We start from the raw sequence: 23,975 nt of genomic DNA on the forward strand, positions 1-23,975 counted from the left end.
AATAAATCTGTTAGTACTCTGACAAAAATTGTTACTCATACTAGAAGAGTAATTCTGTGCAGCCTTGCTAAATGTTAATGCATTTATATTCATTATTCTTCTGATATGTTTAATTTCTTTATTGTATATATGAACAGTTTAAATATCTTGCCTCAGCAATAGAAAAATTGAGTATTTATCATAATTATTTGCAAATATAAGGATGGTGTTTACTTTTCCTGTCAGCACTCTCTTCAAATAGGCAAAGGAATCTATTTTTTCTAGTCTCTTTATGACGACTGAACACCTACACAGAACTTTAAATATTGTTTGCAAAGTGTGCTGAAAATATAAAAATATAATTAACCCCCTTCACCGGCTCTTGAGCAGCTAAATATTGTGATTAAAAAAATATATATATTTAAAGAAGTGTGCAAATAATGCCATTCAAATTTATTTACAGTATTGTAAACCAGGAAAGATCTCAGAGGAATTACTTCGGTATATAACCAATGTGAAACTAGAGCCTTACTCTGCCAAACAGGTTTTGCAGTTCACAGGAATTCAATGAATTGTGTTTATGTAGTTTAAAACATCTGAGGCTTGGATGTTGGGGTTTCAGTTCACTAGCTACAACAGGAAGGACTTGCTCTTAAGTTACTAGGCTGACCTAGCTAAAACTTTGAACAGCGTTAAGTAGCAACTTACCCCAAAACAAACTCTTCCTTTGGCTTAGTCTTCTTCAGTTTTTTGTTCCCACTTGTCCCGCTTTGGGAAAAAGCCCAGTTTTCTTCATTCCAGCATCCTTCATGATCTGAGGAGTTGCCTTTTCCTGAGCTTCTTTTTCCTGGGATAAAGGCAGAAAATTGTTCTCATCTTTACAAAAATGTGACAAAATGGGCTCAGAAGGAACTTGCATACCCACTCAGCAATGGAACTTAAAGATTGTTTTGTAACTGCTTTAAGAAGATCAAACTTTTTTTTTTTAATGGATAATAATCTTGTTGGCAACTGTTTTTTTCACCTTATACATAGATATGCATATACATTACCTCCAAAGTCAGGTTCTCTTCAGCTGTCAAGCAGGAGAAAGAGATGAGTAGCTTCACAGTAATAAACCTACCTGAATTATAAACACCTTTTTCTTTTCCATTTTGACTAATTACCCATTTAAATCTACTAATTGAAAAAATGTATTTCAATATGTCTCACTGAAAGCTTCCAGAAATTTTAATCTAAAATTTGTCCTACAAGGTAAAGGGTTCTCGCTCACCAATGACAGCAAAACTGATCACAGAATCAGCAAGGTTGGAAGGGCCCTCTGAAGATCATCTAGTCCAACCCCCCTGACAAGCAATGAACAACCTAAGGAAAAGTGTCAGACATCTGCCTCTTGTAATCATAGTTCTCCATCCTACAAACCCAAAAGCTGTTTACATAGAAAAACTAATTGTTCAGGGTTACATGCAACAAGTCCTGGAAACATCTATCAGCAGGTCAACAATCAACCGACCTAGTCTTCAGTCAAAAAGCTAAATCTCAGGTAATGAAAGACAAAAAGTTAAAAAAAAAAGAAAAAAAAAGTTAAAGTTAAAAAAAAAAAAAAAAGTTAAAAAGTTAAGAGCTCTTCAGGTAAGTAGGAACGCAGTCTGCAAAACTCAGAGAGCTGCCCTGGACCCTGGAGCCCCTGTCCCCAGTATTCCAGGTGATTTGACAACCCCACCATGCACTGCTTGAACTTGAGCTTAAACATGAACTTCTGCTCTTCCTCCCACTCCAGGCAGCCTTTTGCAGTTTGTGCTGTAAATGGAACAGTCAAAGCCACCCACCTCTGTCCACGTTAGCACGCAGAGACGTGAGCATGCCCTCTGACACCAGAGTTTTATAAAGAGCACCTTTGCAAGATCTCTCTGATTTCCTGGAGCCACAAGTTTCTATCTTTTTAACACAGTCACTGTCCTCAGTTTTGACCTGTTCTGGTAAGCTTTGGGGTACCACCTCCTCTGTGGGGGTCAGTGGTTCCACTTTAATATTATCAGCAGCCTCACAGGGTACTTCCTTGTTGGCTGTAATATTAAGGAAATCAGGAGGCTTTGATTCTTTGGTGGGCTCCATGGGTTTCTCCTTCGATGTTTTCTTCTCTTTCGATTTCACTTTTTTCTTTGGTGATTTTGTATCCAACATGCTTCCCTTCACATTTGAGGCAGGGCGGGCTTTTTTGCGGGGAGTTTCCGCAAGTCTCTCAGCACCCCAGTCCCCTTTTGCAACGGCTTCAATTGTGTACATAACACTTTCAATGTCCGACTCAGAGGACTGCCTCTTTTTACAAGGCTTCTTGGGGGTGGATTTTTCATTTGTGTGCCGGTCCAACTTATTTTTTTTCTTTTTCTTCTTTATCTTTTCTGGCTTGCTTAGCCCAAAGATGCTCATGTCAATCATCGAAAGCTCTGGAGAACGGCACATGTGATCCTTTGTGTTATCATTTCTCTCAAAAAGACTGCTCTCCATTACGAGACTAGTAAAATCTCTGCACTGTGCAGTTTCTGATTCCTCAGTTTTTGTCTCATCCCAGTTTTGTATTTTCCCTGTCTCTGATTGTTCTGTTTTTCCTTTACAGGAGTCTTTTATTGTTGTTTTCTCCAGTTCTTCTGCTTCCATTTCATCTGGAACTTCCCTCGCCACATCTTCTGATGCTTCCACTTTTGTTTTCCCAGGTTCTTTCACTTTCACCCCTTCTGAAGCAAGGCACATCTAAAATGAGTTAAAAATAGTCACCATGAAACAAACATCAACCGTTAACATTGCTTATATTAACAGGAAGAGCACTACACATGCAGTCTCTCTGGGATCCTCACTTATGAAAGCAAACTATTTTAAAGAACAGTACTGAAAAAATGCTCAAGTCCTAATGAAACTGATGAAACATAATTATGGCTAAGTGCTAGAATAAGGCCGATGGATTCTACCACTCTGATAGAAAAATACTCCAACTGATCTAATTGGTGTTTCTGTGATCCTTGAAGTGCCTTCAATATATCTGGGAAACCCACTGCTAGTTTTATTTTCATAATACTAACTGCAACAGAAAAACACAGCATATCTCACTATATTGTCCCACAACCTACAGGAAATCTCAAATCCATACTCCCAGTTCCCAAATATCCCCATATACAATTCTTTCCTCTGTTTTCCAAAAGGCCCTGAAGAGGGAGAAAAAAAAAGAAGTTGATAAAATCGCAGCGATCAAGATTATTTTTCTTTACTACAATGTGCAAAATGATTTGGGAGGTAGTAAAAAGCCTTCCAATTCTTTCTTCTTATGCCAGTCTTATTCTGCAAGGAACTGCAAAGCAGCAGTAGTTGCCATGGTTATCTCCTGGAGATAACATTAATGGAAACCAAAACGCTCATTCTGTCTGAGGAACAGAGAGGTTCAGAAGAAGAGCTACAACAAGGTCCTCAAACTGCCACGCTCCTTTAGCACTGACCTGGAAGATCCACTCGGTTTTGGATCACTTATAAGCCATGCTGCCACTGCTAGAGGTGGTAGTACTTCACAGCAGCAAGCAGTTGCCTTGGGAAGGCATGCTTTCTTCTTCTTGCTCTCCCTCTTAAAACCCCCTAAGCTGAACTCCAAGTGCTATTTTGTTTTTAAAACAACCAGCAACCGAACAGCCACCTGGACTGAAACCAGCTGGAGGAAGCTTGCTTTGAACCAGGCATCAGGAGCTTCCCTACCCTGCAGCTCAGCCCATGGGCCATATGGTCAGGATGGATGTAACTGCAGATCAACTGGGCTCTTTTTAGGTCAATTTTCCACTTCTCAAACTGGCAAGGTATTTTTTCTTGCAAACTAAAAAGATCTCTTACAGAAATGTACGAGTACTAAAGCAAGAACAGAACTCCGGCTTAAGTTTGTGATCTGAAATATGTTTCTGAAACTCCTTCTGCATGGATAGAAGAAGGTCAAGCTAGGCTGATCACTGGAAACACTGGAGCTTTGGCAGCACAGCGGCTGTAAGGAAGGAGGCTAAATTATGCAGGGGGGAATTGCATGACTATGCTGAGGTGGGCTCTGGCACAAAGGTATTTTTTTAGTGTGACTTTTTTAATGCACTGCAACGTAAACACAGCCCATGATTTCCAAAAGCTAAAGATCAATATTAAAAATGCAACTCATTGAACAAGAATAATATTTTGTCAATTCGACGCCCCCACCGTCACACCCTGCCCATGTTTTTTTCTCTTTATACCTTTGCTTCTTCTGCAGCAGCCAGTAATACAGAAGGCTGTGGGTGTGGCTACAAAAAAAGGTGTTTTTTTGTTTTGTGAGCCCTAAATAAACTTGCAAATCACAACCTTTAAGATTGGGAAGCTTGAAAAAAGGCTTACAAACAAAATAAATACATTTCCGTAAAAGGCCATCAGCTTCAACTGTTCCCAGAAGGAGTAGCTGCTGAGAGAATCATTGGAACAGAGTTTCTATAGAAGTTATTGACCTGTTTTTTTTTTCCCCAGTTCAATAAACAGTACGCACAAAAGGAGAAAAAAAGTGGCTAATGCCCTTTAACGGGTATTTGTAATGGTGATGTCATCTGAACAGACTAATCCACCCCTTCATCCCAGCTCCTCCCTGTCCCCATGTACCCCCCTCCCCAACCAAACCAAACCAGTCAAACCCCAGTCCCTAAAAGAATTAATTGAAACAATGCAAATGGAGATTGGATAACCCCTTTGCCACAAGGGACTGCGTACTTCTCATCAGCCGCAGCATGGATGCTTAGAGGCCTCCAAACTGATGGCTAGTCTGGAGAAATCTTAATTTATAGCACCCAAGCCAAGATAATTTATGCTTCTATAAGCAACAGTGTAATTATAACTGTAGCAACGTACTGCCTTCCAGTCTCGGGCTATCAATATCATTAACTTCTCCACCCCACTGCACCTGTGATAATTAGTCACCAGTGTTTTAATACTACCTCTGCCAGCTGAAATAATGCTGATGTTCCACACTGCTTTGTTAAATCGGGACCTGAATGGGATGTACTTGAAGAAATCTGAAGAAAAAACAGGGGAGGAGAATAAAGAAAAACATTATTTTACCAGTACAATTATTTTATGCTTATTACATGACTTTGGAAAGGATTACTTCCTTCCTCTTCCCAAAATTCATTCATAAGATTACATTATCAAAAAGTATAGACCTGTGCATGTTGTTATAAATACAATCCCTGGGGACAGGGACTGGGGCACTGAAGCACCTGCAACACTTTAGTTAGCCTTCCCATCAACCCCACCCAGCTCAGTTTTACTGCTCCCTACCAATACAGGAAAGAAAAAAAGTTAAAAATTCTCTCTCTATGTCCCCTGGAAGCTGCAGCGTTTCACAGCTTCTCCCAATCTGACAACTCCAGCCCAAGCCTCTGAAGGCTGCGTACAGCCATGCATTGTGTCAGTGCTGCTAGCTTTCCGAAGCAGAAGCGGCCTCCTTGCCTCCTGGAGGTGACGCACACTCCCCTCGCTGTCATCCCTCTGCACTGAAGGCTGAAGACAAAGCATGTATTCAGGCACTGCGAAGACTCAGCAGAGCTGAGCAGCAGCAGCCTGCCAGGCTTCAGCCCGCAGCACTGCTCCATCCGTTTTTAGAAGCTTAGAGATTCTTTGAATTCTTTAGGAAAGAATTAAACCCACTTCTACACTTTATTTTATCACCATCTGTGAAATACTGTGAAATATCAAAAGGGAAGGAACAGAAAGGGGGGGGATAAAGTTGGTTAATCCACATAACAGAGATGAAGGAGAAGCAGAGCAGTGTGCTGTGCTGAAGCTGACAGTCTCCCACGCTCCGGATCCCTGCCATGCCAGCAGCACAGAGACAGCAGTCCAGCCCCCTCTGGTGTGCAGCATCTGCGGTTTGGAGTTACAGTGGCACGGCACAAATGCCTGCCAAATGAACTTGCAAACCTCAGATGCCCTCGAGGTGATATGAACACATTAGCTTGGGATCATCCAGATCAGATCTGGAGCTGCTGTCTGAAAAGTTAAGCTGAATCTCTCATTTTATTTGTCCAGTTACAGACCAGCATTACAGAGATCTCCAAAACTGAAAAACACAAAACCAAAAATCCACCAACAAAGAACAGTATTAATATACTACAAGAGCCAGAGATAAGGAAGATGTGCTTACCATGTCTGCCACGCCTGTGTCAGTTTCAATCAGAGCCTTTAACATTCATTATATATATATATATATAATTAGGTTTGTGGGAATCCAGCCAAGCAACTGATTGTGGAAACCTGTCCAACATGGCAGCATCACACTGCCATGTTCAGATTTACTTCTGTGACCAACTGCAGGACAAACTCTGCACTGCTGTGGACAGACAGGTGCCTGGACTTCCCTTGCCCTTGGGGCTTCACAGTCGCATCACAACTTTTAACAGCAACTTCCAAAAGTCAGGCTGGATTCAACAACAGCCTTACTCCAGAACAGCACCACTCAGAGCATGCTGCTGTCCTGTGACAAAGGACACTAGAAAAACTTCTGGTGTCCCTGATTAGTGTTACAAACCTTCCTGATGCTCCAGTGCTGCAGTGGTCATATACCTGTACGGATCTCTAATCACAGGTAGGTGCAATTAGACTTACATTGGCACTGCTGACAATGTAGCACACACCAACAAACTCTAGCACTGCCAGAGACTGCCTCTAGGGTAAGGCAGATTTTCTTCTACTCATGACCTATAAAGTCAGTCTTCCTAGTAGCATTACTGTCCATTGAACAAAGCATGAAACAGTCATCAGTGCAGGCTCAAAGCATGCTGTTTTCTTTTAGCGCTTCCAATAGCTTTTTTTCCCCCGAGATGTATTAGCCACAGCAGCAAGAATGTACAGATGGATGGATGCCACCAGATGGGATCCAAAGAACCATTTTCCTCACTGAAATAGGAAGCGATTTTGAAAAAGCAAGCAAAAAAAAAAAAAAAAAAAAAAAAGTAACGAGTAAGGTGGCAGCAACTTCTATTAGCCTGAAAGCAGCAAGTATTTTCAGCTTTCAGTCACCAAGAAGAATAATATTTGCAGGCCAAGCCTCAAAACTTTGGGTGATTTATCCATATCAAAGCGGTGACCTCTACAAGGTTACATTCAAGACTCTCAGGGTATTTCCAGGACTATTGAGAAACCTCACTTAGTACTCTTGATGACTGCTGACAACTGCCAACTTCATAATTCAATAAATTACTTCTAACTTTTCATACGGATTCGTGGATGTTCTCAAAGTCTACTTTTATTACTTTTGGTCCCCAATTCAGCAATGCACTTTCCAGTCCTTATACCAAAGCTTTATTTTTTGAATCCTAGTATTCACTTCTTCATTAGAAAGAATGCCATTGTCTCGTCTTTGCTATTGTTCTGAGCTTTGTTTTTATTACAGTCTTAAGGTTACTATTCCTGTAAGGAAGCACTTTTTCCTGTGGTCTCCAAGAAGCTATACATGTTTAAAAAGTGCATAAAGACCTAGGTCCCCAGGGCCACTGCAACTGCCTAATTCTGTCTTACTATTTGATCATTTGCTAGTTTATGTTTCTGGAAATACGAAATTTGATGCTAGAGCAAACCTTGCAAAATTCACACTTTGTTGGAGGAAAAAAAATACACACATCTTCCCATTGTGATGCTAATGGATATAACTTTACCTCCGCCAACTGGAAGAGTGCCGACTTCCCACAGTGCTTTACTGGCTCAGGACTTGACAACTGGGAAGTATTTGATGAAATCTAGGTTTTAAATGAACAGAGGAGAAAATATTTCAGTGTTAACCAGGAACGGCAGACAAGAAAGGAGAAAATAAGTGAAGAAACTGAAGAAAATGAGTTAGTTAAATCAGTCACTTTTATATCTTCCTGGCAGAAGGCCCTACTTCAAATTAACAATCCCATCCAAGAAACACTTAGCAGCCATTTAGAAGTTAGCAGGATATAAACACAGATAATATTCTGATCATGCTGTGCATTTTATGTGATTCCAAGTGAACAAAACACACTTGTTGCTAAAAAAGCATCATCCGTGGTGCTAAAGGTTAAATAAAATTCTCCTGGGAAGCCTGGGCAGTATGCACATTTGGCGAGGTACAGAGGAGGACCATTTGTCCCTACAGGCACTGGGTGCTTGTTTCACTTCCTTTCCTCCATTAGGAGAAAGACAACCTTACATCTGGGCATCAAATTTGGCCTTCTAAATAGATGGTGGTGTGCCAGCACCAGCACTTGATAAATAACTACCACTGCACTTCAGAATTGCTTTTGCAGCCAAACTGTTCTGATCTGCTTCCAAGTGCAGCATTATTAGTTCAACAACACAACAATTTTTCATTATTTCTCATATTTGATTTTGTTTGTCATGGCACTACAAGCATTTGGCCTGGAAGCCTTCAAAAAACTCTAGGATCAGGAACAAGACCACCAGTTGTTTTTTTTTTTTTTTTAACTTTATTATCCAAACAGCATTTTGTCTGTCAAGCAGTTTCATTACATGAAAAACAACTTATGAACACCCACCGTCCATTTTACCACCAGCTATTTAAGATATAGTGAATAATATTTGACTGTGCATTCATGATTTAGTTTTAAACTAAAATAATTCAAAATCCTAGTTTTCCTGTGACACAGTTCAGTGAACCCACTCAGGATCTCAAGACTCAGCTCAGGAGGAAGGGCTCGTGTATGCTGCACTTTGTAGGAAAAGAGCCTTAATTTTATCCTCCTACTGTAATACAGTCGCAGTTCTTAATTTCTTCAGTGCAGGATGAATGGCAGAAAAAGGACAGAAACACCCACACCTTAAAGTATAACCTGAGAACATGTAGACATGCCATGCCTTCTGAGGCACAATGTGAGAAAAGTCTAAAAGATACAGGCTTGACAATAGCACGGGCACTTTAACAAAATGCAAGTCAGATCCCTTGTAGTACTAATTGGAAGAAAGGGAGGCAACATTTTCAGCAAAAAAAATTCTCTTCGTAGTCAGGAAAACAAACAGTGAGAGACAAAATTAGCACTTGTTCTGGTATATTTGTCTAATTTATATAAGGACTTTACTAGGGAAGACTACAGCTTTACCTAAGGGAAGGCTGGAAGACAAGATGCTGACTAGATCTCACACTCCCAATTTCACGGCATTTTGACCAGAAATTTTGGATCCAAACCTTCTGTTCAGCACAGAAATGCACAGAAAGGGCTGCCCTCAGGTCTGCTGAAAGCGACCGTGTGAGAACGCAGCACGGACAGACCCACCCTCCGGCGTGCATTTTGTTCTAGTGCTGATAACCTGCTGGACCAGCGAGGAGGAGCCGACTTTGCTGCATGCTGGGTATGATTGTATTTTCGTTACATCACCTAGAGAAAAACCTCAGAAGAGGCCCTGTAAGTGAAGAAGGTTAAACTAGCAACGTTACCGCTGTCACTCTCTGGAAGCGTTTCTTTGTTTGTTTAAGGACGAGAGTTTAGCTAAGTAAATCTAAGAGGTCTCCGTGTTCCTTCCCTGCGAAGCAGCCCTCACCATCTGTTCGCGTTTGCCAAACACACAGCCAGTACGGCCAGGAGAGCAAAGGGGCCCATCTGCTCTGCCTCCCTCACATGGCAGGGAGGATGGCAGCCAGCAGCCCATGTGGCCCGCAGACCAGCGCCATGCCAGGCAGCACTGCCCGGCATAATGGCCTTCCACAAAGGCACAAGCGAGAGGGGCTAAAGTGGGACCACCGAGCATTTGCTAGATCACAGCAGAGTGAAGAAGCCAAGAACGTAACTTGGAGACACACCAAAATTAAAAACAAACAAACAAAAACCCAAACAAAACAACAAGCTTATGAGGACACCTCATCATGGTGGAAGGCCGGTGCACTGGCTGCCTGCACGCCCACAGGCCCCAGCACAGTCTCACTCCCAAGCCTCTAATCATCTCTTGTGGCGAGACAACACCGGGCAGGCCTCATTAGCCACATCCTCATCAGCTTTAATTGAAGACTGAGACGCTTGTGCCGGCCAGCCAGGCTGAGGCTCTATAGAAGAAAGAATCCCAGACGGCATGAATGCAACGAGCCCGTTCTGAGTGACAGCGGCCTTGTACTGCGGGGTAGAGGTGTCCATTTAAAATGCCATACCTACTCAATGGGATCTCTGTCCTTACAAAGACTCGCTCTCGCTCAGCCTGCCGCAACAGCGGTAAAGAGACAGGAAACATATGAAGAACGCCCAGCCAGAACCAAAAATGAGGTGGGATGGCTGCCAAAAGACTGCAGGCACATCAGACTATAGCACAATTCGCATTTCTTCACAGGTCTGCTTGGCCACTGGCTAAATAACTACTTTTTCTCCCTCTCGTTTTTCTTTTGTAGCTTTGTACGCTGGTGACAGAAGCCTACTGCAAATTGCTTACCATAATTTAGCTTCCTAAATGCAGAGATGCATTCATATAGACAGGACCCAGTAAGAAGTGGCGCATTAAGGAATGGGATTTTTGCCAAACTTGACAAAGACACCCTGTGCAAATGAAAGCCCTTATATTTGAAGGAGCACAGGCAGCTTTAATAGCAGGAATAATAATAATAAAAAGCTTAAAGAGGTTCTTTAGCATGCATAGTATTTTCCCCTGGAACAAAGTAAATGAAAATCAGGCTGCAATCTTAAAGCCATTTCTCTATTGCTTTAGATAAAACACAATGTTAGTCACTGCCATTAAGGCTTCATAACAAAAGCATAACACTGGAGAAATAGTCATGGGAAAAAAAAGAAGTGTTTTTTTTTTTTTTTTTTTTTTTTGGTGGGTTCTGTTATTTCCAGACACCGAAAAAAAACAATCTAAAAAAAACCCCACCCCCTCCAGACTGTAGGCATATTTTAGTATTTTTAAGAGGAAAAAGATTAACCCTGGCATTAACTTCGGCCAGTTTCTAATTAACGTTCTAAGCACCTATTCTTCCTAACATTTGATGATTCATAGATGCACTCCACTTTGACAAGTGAGCTGGCACAGCGTAGCGGTATGAGATGAAATACTGTCACATCCTTAAGACAATTTTCAGGTTTGCTGTTGTTTGTTCATGTACAAGGGGAATTGATTTTAGGTTCTGTAAAATTTTGAAGGTATGTCTGAGTCAAGCTTCAGAGTATGATTTGAAAATGCTGTAATCAAGGTGTTTCGTACCCTGTTCAACTCTGTACACAGCGAAAAATGATGTAGAATTAAAATGTAAGATTTTTGAGACTAAATTAGCAGATTCACTAGTGTGAAACTTAGCAAGAAAATTCACAGGAATGTTCCACACTGCAGATCTTTTGCTTTCTTTGAAAGCTTGATTTCATCAAATGGCTTCATCCTGCTAAATTCCACTAATATTCTCAAAAGAACTTTCCAATTTAACCTGTAATTTAAAAAATGATAGCATGTATAAAAATGTTTTAACAATCAGAGACATCAAGTGTACTGTATCTTTTATGGAGGTGTTTCTATTCAGGTATTTTATGGCACCTGAATCAGTAAATTATTATTTATTTTTTCTAATTGGACTCAGGGAACACATCAAAGCACATGCCAGCCAAGCTAAAAATGCACAGTATATAATTAGCTTAACATTTAATAGAAGTAAGCATGTTGTCTGTAGTCAAACCTCCGTAAGCACATGGAATAACCAACAGCATTATCTTTTCATCCCCTTACGTTCCTCCAGCACAGCGCCAGCTCTTTTCACACACACCCTAAATATACCTTCAGCATAAGAAATTCTGCAAGTAGTACCAGACTCCCCCAAATGGGCAAGAAGAGAATAGGTGTCAAAAATCAATTTGTAGAAGCACATTAAACATGTGGAGAAGAAATTCATAAAAACAATCTCTAAGGACTCTGAATTTTCCATACATGAAAGAGAGAGGACAACTTATAGACTTAGATGTCACCACCTAACAGTGCTGTCACATAGCCTTGTAGCTATGGTAAGCTTCCTTTAGCCTGCAAGTTTATTTTTCTAAAGGTTTCCTGCCTCTGGAGCAGCTGTATCTTTTTTACAGCTTTTTTTTCCCCACTATCTTTTGTGTACGCTATGGACATCTCTTCAAATCACTGCTTTTTTCCCCTCAGGATTTTCTTAATGCAATGCTGTCATGAAGATAAACATCTACTGATGGGAGCCTCTTAAGAGAAAGGGTGATTAACCATTCAGTGACAGCCCTTATTGGTTCATTGCTTATTCCCATCCTCCCCCATCATATTTTAGCTATTATACCTCAGCAAACTGAAACAATGCAGACTCCTCCGTTTGTTTTACAGCTCCTGGGACTCCTGGCTGTGATGTGCTTGAAGAGATCTGTCAAGAAAACAATTATGTTTGCATCACTTAACTCTTCAGTTTCAGTATCAAATTTCAACATGTGAAATTTCTGATCCATGATAGTGAAAGACCATTGGTACCAAAGAACATGCCGATGAGTCCCAGCATACCCCTACAAAGAACAGTACCTGCTTTCCCAGGAGACATGGAAATAGCGATCTTGAATAATTTTTCACAATGAAAACCTTCCTAGGATCAACAGAACAGGCTAGAACTTTTTTTGAAGGGTGTTTGTTTGCCCGTTGACATGTCAAAAGAGGGTTAACAACAAAAACTTAACACTAGGTTGTATTTCACTGTTCAGTGAAAAGACCCAGCCACAGCATGGTGGTGCTGATAGAGCACAAATTGCTGCTCAGCATGGAAGATAAGTGTGGGCAGGGACACAACATATGCATGCACTTTTAGAAAAGATACCCGATCGATCCCAGAGACTATGGGAACTTTTTTTTTTTTTTTTTTTTTTTTTAAAACTACGTAGCTCATGTCAATTTTTTTTGGTTGCAAATTACACTTTGAATTCATCACAGACCTAGGTACAACTACCATTTATTTTGTCATTGATACACAAACCTGCCACGTACTAATTAGGCACAACCTCACTACAAACTGATTAATATTGTTGAAAAATATGAATAATAAAAATTAATATAAAAATGAATAATGAGCGAATATGCATTTCTAATTATTGATCAATCAGCTACTTCTAAACTACAAGTTTTAGAAGTGCAGACGAGCTCGCTTCCTGGAACCCACTGAAGTTCTTTGGTTGGGAAGAAAAAGCAGAGGTGATGAACCCTTTAAAGAGCATATCTTGCAGCACACAACACAGTTCTTGCTACTACCACATGATTCTGGCTCTTTCCTGCTTGGGCATTGTAAAATGAACTCAATAACTGCACTGATATTTTTCGTACTGGTTAAAAGATGGGTAACAGGGAAATTGAAGGAGCAGACTTATCGAAAGGAACTATACAATGTTTTATGTTGCTCAACTGACAGTTTAAGTACACAAAAGTATCTCAGAAATACTGGAAGATGGATGTTGAATTAGTACCATAATTAACACTGGAATTAACCAATTTTAAGAAGCTTTTAAGTACTGTTTTCATTAACAACAAGCCAGGCATTTCCTAACAAGACAAGCCAGCAGGCTGTTTAGGAGCTTAATCACAGGTTATGTATTTCGTTCTGGCCATTACCTTTAATCAGAAATAAAGGATCAGTGCATTAATCATTGTCTAATACATTTTCAAAACCTCAGATCTTAAGTTAGAGCTCAAGGTCTTGTGGGTTAATGTTAAAACAAAATCATGTTTTCTGTATGCCAGGCCTGGTATATATCTACTCCTTAAGCGATGACATTTAGGGAGGAATATGAAGGTGCACACAGCAAGGAGTATTAAGACAGTAAGATTCATGGCTGGTCTGAAACCAGGTAATAAAAGAAGCCCCTGCTCTAATAAACTTTCTTTCCATACACAACTTCTCAAATGCCACCCAGCATCCTGTACAATCAATATTTATACAGCTAAATATTTAAGCCACTTAGATTATTGTAATTTAAGAAGTTGAAAAGGACGTAAACAAGCAAGTGATGCTTACAAAGGGCCAGGACTCTCTGCAACCTCATTTGCATCACGTTATTTTTGTCAACTAAATCCATTAGACCTTGAATTAGAAATTGCCGTATTTAAAAGCAAAAGCAAAAAAAAAACAACAAAAAAACAAACCACAGTTCAGCAGTACTATCTAGCTATTAGTGGAAATATATTAACAAAAATGTTGTACATTGCAAAACCAAAGCATAGTTGCATAGAGCTGTTTTGTGGTTACAGAACAGAAGAAAATCTTGGAAGTTCCAGAACTACAGTTATTTTTGATGGAGTCAGGGCCTAAAGTAGTCAGAATGGCTAAATGACACCCAAATATATCTGTTGAGACTTCAGTCAGTTAGACTCCAGTTAATACCTAAGTGCAGGAATGACACATCCTAAATCACTGCTTAAACCACAACTCTATTATTGCTCTAGGGTTTCAATCTTGTTCCTGAACACAATCTCCTGCACTTCAAGCTAGACACATCTACCAGATACACAATCCAGTAACATAAACCTCAAAACAAGGAAGAAATACTGCCATGAATTCCAGTCAGAGGTGTTTAATTTCTCTTTCAGCTAAACACCAGATACCTCTTGAAAAAGAAAACATAAACAAAAAACATTCCCTTCTAAAGAAACTCACCTCTGCAAACTGAAACAATGACGACTTCTGACACGCTTCCGTAGAATTAGTCGCATCAGATTGGCAAGTACTCGAGGAAACCTGAAACAAGGAGCGTGGAGAGTAAGACCTCAAGGGTTTTTCTTTCAGGCTAAGAACAGTAGTAGGCAAAATGAAATATCAGGCAGCTGATATTGCTGTGTTTAAGAACATGCTGTGTTTAAGAGAAAATGGACCATGTAATGTTTCAGATTCCTGGACTGGCTGAATCCTAGTTGAATCAAAATAAAAGGTGAAAACATAGCTTAGCACCCATTTTAATGTATTTCACAATTGCCTAATAAGAAAGAGCATGATAATACCAGGGATTGTTTTTTTTTATTCCAAACTGTAGAAGAGTCGTACGCAACAAATACTACACTGATGATTTTGGGCTGCATACACAGATACCTGGTATTCATGATGCTATCTACTACCTCTTTAATTTACACTTCCATTCTGAAGAAAATTAATTACTTAGAAGCTAAGAAGGAAGTTTTTGAAACCACTAAGGGTTGCCTAGTGACAAAAATAATTGCTAATCACTTCACAGCATGAAAATAAGTAGTTAAGGGTGCCACAAGCCTTAAAGTGCTCAAATAATAAACATAAACATCTGTTTAGGGGTGCTTATGAGAAGCAGTACAATCAAGCATCATAACTTCTGAAATCAAAACACAAAGAAATGACAGCTCAAAATCCAAAACCAACAGCCAGCCTCATCTGATTTCATAAGACCTTACCCATACTGCTCTTATTAGCCAGAAATTTGTTACTCAAGCATCCTTCTGTAAAGGGATTGTACTGAATAGGAAATGACACGTTTGAGTGTAAAATATTTACATGTCTGACTCCTCGGAGCTGAGGCATTATTAATATAAAATACAGTACATAACAGAACTCATAGAAAACAGCAGAAAGGAAGGAGGCCTTGTGGGATTTTCGAAAGGTAGGTAACAAGATGGAGTTTTTTTTCCCCTAATGATTTTCAATTTTTCATGGAATTCCAGGTTATTCGAAATATTTCAATGCAAATGTATTTTTCACCTCATTTCTTATTAGAATGGGTGTGTCAATAGCATTTATTTGTGGACGGCCACATGAGATCTGGCTAGCAACTGTGTCTGTTGCCTGCAAGAACCAAGTGCCACAGATTCACCATGCCTGCAGTACATGCAGTTTGTTCTGCAGCTCCTGCTGCTGGCTGCCCCAAGATGCTCGTGCATGGCAAGTACACAAGCACAGGAATCTGCTGCAGAGGTTCTGCCTCTGCAACACAAGAGCTGTTGTGCCCACACTCCCAACTTGGGGGAAATTAACGGTCTCTGGGGTTTCTAATCTCTGTCAAGCTGAACTTGACCAAAGAGATACAGTAATTACTGAAGGGCACAGTTGTACTAACAGTGCCATTGCATGGCTCTCCTTTCCTGCTGTAATACAGAGTACTCAACATTGCATCATTTCTTCTCCTCTCTCCTCCTACTGGCTTATCCTCAGCTGCACTGAAACAATCTTTGTTTCTGATTTACACCCCAGGCAACACCGCTTCGTGCGGGCCCTGGGCAGCCTGGCACCGCGGGCCAGACAACCGCTCATTCTCAGCCAGGAGGAAGCCGTAGGGATGCTGCCTCCGCATCCTCACAGTCCCCTGTGGGTTACTTACCGTGGCCTGCTCTGAAATAAACGAGAGGCACAGGACAGCACCTGGCTCACACGTCCTCCTTCCTCACTGAGTGATCCAAGATTTGCATCTGGTCCTGATATGCAGGGCAGCAGCAAGGGGGGAACTGGCAGAAGAGCCACGTTTTGGACTGTGCTACAAATTCAGGGCTTCCTGGGAAGTTAAGCACAGAGACCGCTAGGTGCTGCTCTAAGGCAAGCAACTGTCCTCACGGCCTTGGGAAGGAGCCTGAACGCAAGGAGCATGCCTCGTGGAGTTTCAGGCTTATTGCAGTTTAATGAGCAGAACAGTGGCAGGATGAGGTTTTGTCTCGTGCAACCAGAGTTACAAGAACAGTCCCGGTAAACATTTTTGTTCAGGTGTTTGACAAAATGTGCTCGTATACACCTCACAGTTCTGCTTAACCGATGGAAGGACACAAGTATCAGGTGAAAAGTCATCGCTTACCCATATCCTTTACCTACTGTTGCTAAGGTTTTTTACTTTTCTTGCCTGTTTAAGAGCTCAAGGCACTGCTTGGAAATCAATCACACATCAACACCGAATTCTGTTATCAGATGAAAAGCCTTCTGGTGTATCGAAAAAAATGACCAAAATAGGAACATAACCAGCACAGAAAGATGGTGACTAAAGCACTTTGGTAAGCATCACTACGGTGCCCCTTTCCCCTTTTCCTGCTGGTGCATGTTTGCTTTGTTACCTGCTATCTGGAGCGCTGACAACGCTAACTTTAACCACCCGGATTTGAAAAGCCCCTATATATCCATTTAGCACACACTTAGCAGAAAAGCAGTGGGCGTTGAATAAATTTACTTGGGATTAGCAGAGCTGCTACGTAAGGATCCTTTTCCTCATCATTTCTGAGGTTCTGAACAAACCGTGTCAGCGCGCCCCTCCTTTGTATCAACAACTTTTAAGATGCTAATATTATTTTAAGATGTTTGCTTACAAGGCCACCCAAGTCTGCATAATCGTACATATACAAGCAGTCAAACTAAATGTAGATAGGCAATCCTAACTCTGGCAGTCCCCCAATTTAAGATCCACATATATGCATGTGATTCCTCTATGTACACACACACTTCAGTAATAATGAAGACTACAGGGTATCACTTGGAATCCTTTTAGAATGACATTCCAGCTCCCTCTCTCTTTTTTTTTTTTTTTTTAAATAGCAGTGTCAGAGTTTTAGATATATGGCATATGATTTATAGCCTCATATCCATATAAAATCAGTATCTATGTGTTCCAGAGTTAAGCAACTCCTGAACCTTTTCACAGAGTGAAAGTAGTAGTTTTTAAGTAGTTTTTAGGAACCTTACTGCATTTGGGGCAACACAAGCCTAAGAAATATTTGCTCCATATCCAATCATCACTAGAATACTGAATCAAAAGGAGAATGACTACCTATCTTACCCAACATACAAACCACCTTATGAACAATTTTCAAAACTGGCCCACAAAGTAGGTCACAAATAACAATCAGTCTGACAAAAGACTGGAGGTCCCTGCGCTCCTGGAGATCCACAGAAACACTCTTATTTACTGCAGCCTTTTGTAAATACAAAATGTTTGATGGCAACTGAACGACAAACTTCTTTTCAGACAAAGACTTAGTCAATAGGAACAGACTGCAATACTTCCATTACCTGTTAGCACTTGCATGGTTTCAGAGCGCATATATAATTACACTGACTGTATGGAAATTATTCTGTATTGACTTTGCTATGAGCGCCAAGGCCGCAGTTGTGTGAGGCGTTACACAAGCACGTAAGTGTATGAATTCCTTGCCCAAAGAGCTTGCAAACTGCCTGTTTGTTAACAGTCAGTGTATGTCAATCCTTCCATTTGCAACAGCATCCTCTCACTGGGCAGACCTGCCTGGTTTGATCACATATTCATCAGTCTGGAGTTAATACAGAACTGGTATCAAACCCAGGCCTGATGTCTATGGTCATGGTACAAGACCATAGACATCATGGTACAAGACTCACATCACCAGGCTCACACTTCAGTTCCACCTTAGGTTACCTAAGATGTATCTTAAATTCCACTTCCCACTTGGCAGATTGTCCTTTTCAGAGCTCTTTTTAAACTGAGGGCTTGTGGTAAGGGAGAGAAGAGAGTTCCTTACCTCTTGTGCAGTCAGGGCATGCTCCCCGGCTAAAAGCAGCATACTTAGGCCTCCCATTTGTGTAGGATCTGTTAAAAGAGTAAAACCAAGTCTTAGGTTTATTCATTTGCTTGTTTAAGGAGCCTGCCATTTGCAGTGTTAAACCCCCAGAAGACTACTTGTCACAGACGCTCTGAGCGAGCGGCCATAAAAGGCAGTTCAAGAGAATCACAAATAACCAGTTCTGTACCCTCTGGGAGAGGCTCTCAAAGCTGTTTGAAGGATTTAATTGGATTTGTGTGCTTAACACCTCATTGCACGGATTTACAATTTTACCGCCAAAGGTTATACGCACTACGGAGCCGGCTACCTTTAAAACAGGCAAGCGTAATGATCTCATACATCTCAGACACAGACACACACAAAGACACACTAATATACTCGGTGGATGCTCCTACCAAGAGAGCAGTTTCCTTCCTTAGCCACTGAAGGAGTGAAGGGATGGAACAAAATGACACGCTCAAGCTCTGCAGGAAAATTCAGCTTTAACAGAAAGCTGCATTTAGTGGTGAAAAGTGCCAGCCTGACAGCACTGAAGCATGAAGTGCTCAATCCTCCACGCCAGAACAGCACAGGCACCAGCCAGCCAAGCTGGTGACTGCCTACTTGTTGCTCCACCGATACGACATCTAATTGAGGAAAGCAAAATGAAGATATGAGTGTTCTTCTTTTGAATATTTGGTTCTGACAGTTTCTAGCCTCCAGGCTCCAAGCACCTCACAAGTTCTGAAAAAAAATGACAGCAAAAAGTAAAAGCTATCAACACTGTCACTGCATTACTTGCGGAGTGGCTTTGCCACTCAAAACAGTGGCTGCTCTTCATCACCATGAAGACAAGTCGTCTGGTTTGGGGGGAGTGCCTTGGAAGAAACGCAGGATCTCTATTTAACAAAGAGATACGGAGAGAGAGGAAAACAGTCTGTGGTCCAAATGTCTCGCACAACAGCCACAGTATGAGAGAAAGAAAGAAAAAAAAAGCATTATCCTTGCTGTATTCCTGAAAACACCAAGTTATCTCTTGGTAATTAACCTCCCCAGGTCTTACTAAGTGCGTACTCACATCTTCCAATTTCCTTTTGCTCAACTACACAAAAAACGATTTCTCCAACAATAAATTACACGCGCCTGGGACCATTCTCTGGAACGGCGGCTAACTGGCACAATTACCCTCGTCTGTTTGGTTAAATTGCCTCTAACACAATAGCTGCATCCAAAATACCCACTGGGAATTTCTGTGGCCCATTCCAACTCGAGAGCCAAGCCTAGCTGTTTTTTGGAGAGAACCAATGGATGTGTAACCATACCTGTAAACCTCCCAGTGGTTTTGCACTACAGACAATCAAGCTCCAGTTCACAGGAACACTCACTGGGACTGTTTAATTCAATGCTACAGATGCTGCCAAAGCTCCTCCCTTGGACAGCATCTCACACTGACATTCACAGGAAAAAAGTTTGTTAATACTCTTTAAATAGTGGTTGAAAATAAAACAATATTCAGATTCCATAGGAAAGCAGCGTGAATAAACCCAAGTTCATCCATTATCCCAAGGACAGAAGAGCAGTCACTAGCTTAAGAACACAGCCTAGATAGCACTTGCTTCAAACCCCATGACGTTCAACTGAAATTACTTTTTTCCCTTTAATGCAATGAACAGATAGAATTGGTTTCGTTTTGTTTTTAAGCACTTTACTTCAAAATAAAGAAAAAAAAAAGGAATAGAAGATATTAAGTTTCTGCAAAGAGACAAGGCGCTATCAGAAGTGTAGAGTCTAGTAACAAGAAGTGGCTGAAGAAACAGAGACAGAAATGGGAAGGGTCAGCAAATGCTTAAGCACAATTCTTAAGTGAATAGACGCTGTCAATATAGCACCTTTTACCATTAATATACTTGATCGAGCAACAGCTCTGTCCCTCAAACAAGAGGAAATCAGAGCAATTAAAAACTGAAAACTAAACACATCTCGAAAGACACTGACTGAACAGTCAGTAATTTTGAAGGAGAGACTGGAAGAGATCTCCAGGTGCACCACAAACTTACTGAGCTCCGTGTTAAACAGTTAGGGGCTGCCTGGCTGCTTTTTCTTTCTTTATTCACATAGGAATACCACCGCAGAACCCAAATCCTCTAAATACTATGAGTTTTCTTTCAGTTTTCAGCCTACATTTACTGAGGGCTAGGTAAAGGTACACTTTTTTTTTTTTTTTTTTTTTTTCTCTGGTGTCCATATTGTAAAGTTTAAATAACTTTTCTCTAAATTTCCATCTGCTGTATCTACAGGAGTCTCCCTGTGCTTCCTCCACTTGCTCTACTAGCCTAAACAGATCAGGATGTCCCGACATCATCACACCTGTTCATCTCCCATACCAATTGTGATCCCTGTAGCTCTCCTCTCCAGTTACACCAGGCAGAGTTCATCATTCCTGCACATGAATGGTCAGCAGGGTAACCACGTCAGATGAGCTCTCACCTGTACTCTCTTGAACACTGTAAATTCTTCTCTATAGCTCCTGAAAATGCTTTGCCTGACACACTGCAGCACAGTACTTCCTTCTGCCCACATCACGCCGATGGCTCACAGCTCCTCTCTTGAGACTCACTTTCGTTGCCTTAGGTCTTCCTCCTCCTCAGTTTTCACCAACTGGAGAACACCTAGCTTATGGCTCTACACTTCTTCCCTCACTTCTAAATATTTCCTTGGCTGAACAGGTGGTCTCAGTTTTCTGCCCTTCAAATAAACAGCTTATAACAAAATGACAAGAATAGGCTTTTGTTTTACCTTTTTTTTTCCTCCTCCAAGTAAGCAAATACTTACACTGTTTATTTAAAAATAAAAATTAAAAGGATGAAAAAAAATGACAGCTCAGTGGAAAGTTAATTTTGTGCTTGAGCAAACTGAATACTTATGCTGCAGCTGTAGCGGAGAACTAGCACTTAAAAATCTTTCCACTAAGGTTTCAAATTACAAAATAAGCTTATATAAGGGAAGACAAAATGTATATACACAAACTGCCGCATGCTTATCGAACCTTCTCAGCGCAATAATGTTTCTCTTATGGCACTAAGAACCTACTGGTATGAAAAAATGAGGATTAAGTGCTATTTTATAGCCCTCTACAGTTAAATCAACAGTAATGAGAAAACAGCACACACATCTCACTCATAGAATGGGAGGGGATTGGTGGCTTTCTCAACAGCTTTCAGCAGTGATTAACCTTGCACCATCTCGCTATTCGGGAACGACACACGTTGTTAGTACCAGCATGGTTAGAAACTCAGCAGGCTGGCTTGTTCAACAAGCCTGCCAGCCTAAGTTTTCCATCTGAGGAAAAGAAGAATGGAGGAAGAAAAAAAGCCAGCAAGCAACAGTTCCAGTAAACTTTCACCTGGGTTCAGGATCACGCTGCTTTCTACAGAACAAATTTTGCATCTCTATCAGGACATTGGCTGTACTAGGGAGTGTCTTCTTCTGACACAGAGCTACAGAAGTATCTGAAACACTGTGCTTTTCCACAGGAAAGCTGTTGCCCACTTGGCTCTGTAGTTGTGACAGTAGATGCTGCAATGAATACGTTCACCTGTGAACAACTGTTGTCTTTGCCTGCCACCCTAGAACAGATCACAAGGGAGGCACAATAAAAACGTGCTCAACTACAGCTTGCAGGCTGGATGAGCAGGGACACCACTAGCGATGCCGCAGGTCAGGAGCCCAGTGATGGTGCCACACTTCAGGCTCTTCATACAACAACAGGTCAACATAAGAAGCTTAAAAGAAGTGGGATGGTTGCTGTTGGAATGCCAAAAACAGGAGAAATAGCCTGGGATAGGGGGGAATTGAAAAGGAAAGGAAGATTTTATGCTTACTATGTAATGTTTTCCAAAATGAAATGTGATATGTAAAAATAAATCAAAAAGGATTTATAGCTACCAACAAGTAAAACAGATTTCCTGGAACAACTGTGGATTGCCATATAATCCATGTCCTAATGATGCTATCTGCCTTGAAGATGCAAGACAGCAGCGTTTCAAAGATAAAGGTGTTTCTATGGTTGTTCACCTGCATTTTAGTTCATCAGCCAGTACACAGCCTGGGTTTTAAAAGAGTTTGTGCTGGGCAGAACAGTGAGGTTTGAATTAAGCTATCACATGAAGCAGAGGGGAGAAGAACCCAACAATATATGAACTGGTCATGAACTGGTATACGACTGACAACATCGTAATCCATTTGGTATGACAAACCTGTTGTGATTTAGATGCTGCTAACATCTCTGTCAGGAGCTGCCATTATTTTATGGGTGCTGTTATACTTGTGAAATAGCCAGACTTCACCGGCATGAGGACTGGAGCAAGACCCCTATAAACTACTATACTCACCGATTCAGTCTGCAGTTAAAAAAAATTAAATCACATCTAGCACAAAACAGAGCCTTCTTCAGAAGTGAATGTCTCCACAGGTAAAACAATGGATTAGATTAATTTCTAATCAAGTCCTAAGTCTTCTGCTCTGACAGTTGTTGATTAAAGATCTCTCTTATCAGGAGCTCTACAGTTGGACAGCCCAGCAGGAGCAGGGGGACAGCAGCCAGGCAAGACCAAGACCTACTGCCTGTTCTTCCTGTAAAGTCAATAAGCAGCATAAAGCATAAGCATTACTCCCCTGATAGCCAAACCAGAACGGGATGAAGAGGCTTATGGGTTTTAGAACTGGTCTCCCACATATCACTATTATGTTGCAGGAAAAAGTATTTTGAATTACATTTCACAGTTCCTTTGTAGCCAGGAGGAATTCCATTACAGGAATTTTCATACCATTATGAAACTGGCAAAAAAGTGCAAAAGCCTGTTTATCCCTTTTATCCTTTTTTTCACTTGTTCCATAAAACTATTTTCCACTCTCTAGATCAAGATGTCTCTAAGCAGAAAAATCCTGTCTGTCACACGATTGTCATGAACTAGGTAGAATGCAACAAAGTTTGACATACATCAACTTTAATAAAATTAGAAACCTTAAAAAGACAAAAAAAAAAAAAAAACACACACCAAAAAAAAGTGTGTGTGTGTGTGTGTAATTATTTTCCACCTTGACTCTAGATTTTTAAGCTGCCAGTATTTAAGAACATTAATAACTCTTATTTCAAGGTCATGATTGCAACAGTTCTGCTATTAGTGGATATCAGCAAGAGATTATCTGCCTTTCACCAGTTCAGGCTCTCCACCTGCACTGATTAAAGTTTTTTATTATTATTATTTTAAAAGATTATGTACTCCTGCCCCCATGGTATGATAGGAAAAGGCAAATTTTAAGTAAAAGTGAATTATACTTTTCTTGCTTTAAATACAAAAAGCCTTAGTTCCACAGGTACATTCATCCACAAGAATTATTAACACCTCCAACTTCAGACACCAATAAATCATGCTGGTAAACACAAAGTTATTAAACACAGTACTAGCCTCCATGAAAGAAAGAAAGAAGGAAAAAACAGACTACCAGCACTATCC

General features: G+C 40.8%; 1 protein-coding gene across 16 annotated transcripts in view; it reads right to left on the bottom strand.

Moving 5' to 3' along the window:
* The window catches only part of BBX (BBX high mobility group box domain containing), a 136,588-nt gene that overhangs the window by 28,722 nt on the left and 83,891 nt on the right, over positions 1-23,975 (bottom strand). For all 16 annotated transcript variants that reach the window (XM_084528925.1, XM_084528915.1, XM_084528922.1 and 13 more), the window contains 7 exons: positions 18,439-18,506; positions 14,606-14,686; positions 12,257-12,337; positions 7,677-7,757; positions 4,959-5,036; positions 1,809-2,730; positions 688-826 (listed from right to left, as the gene is read on the bottom strand). In XM_084528925.1, coding sequence (XP_084385051.1) covers positions 688-826; positions 1,809-2,730; positions 4,959-5,036; positions 7,677-7,757; positions 12,257-12,337; positions 14,606-14,686; positions 18,439-18,506 — 1,450 coding nt within the window. The remainder of the gene's footprint in view (positions 1-687; positions 827-1,808; positions 2,731-4,958; positions 5,037-7,676; positions 7,758-12,256; positions 12,338-14,605; positions 14,687-18,438; positions 18,507-23,975) is intronic.

This window comes from Aythya ferina, assembly GCF_964211825.1.
Source record: "Aythya ferina genome assembly, chromosome: 1".
NCBI classification, from domain to species: Eukaryota; Metazoa; Chordata; class Aves; order Anseriformes; family Anatidae; genus Aythya; species Aythya ferina.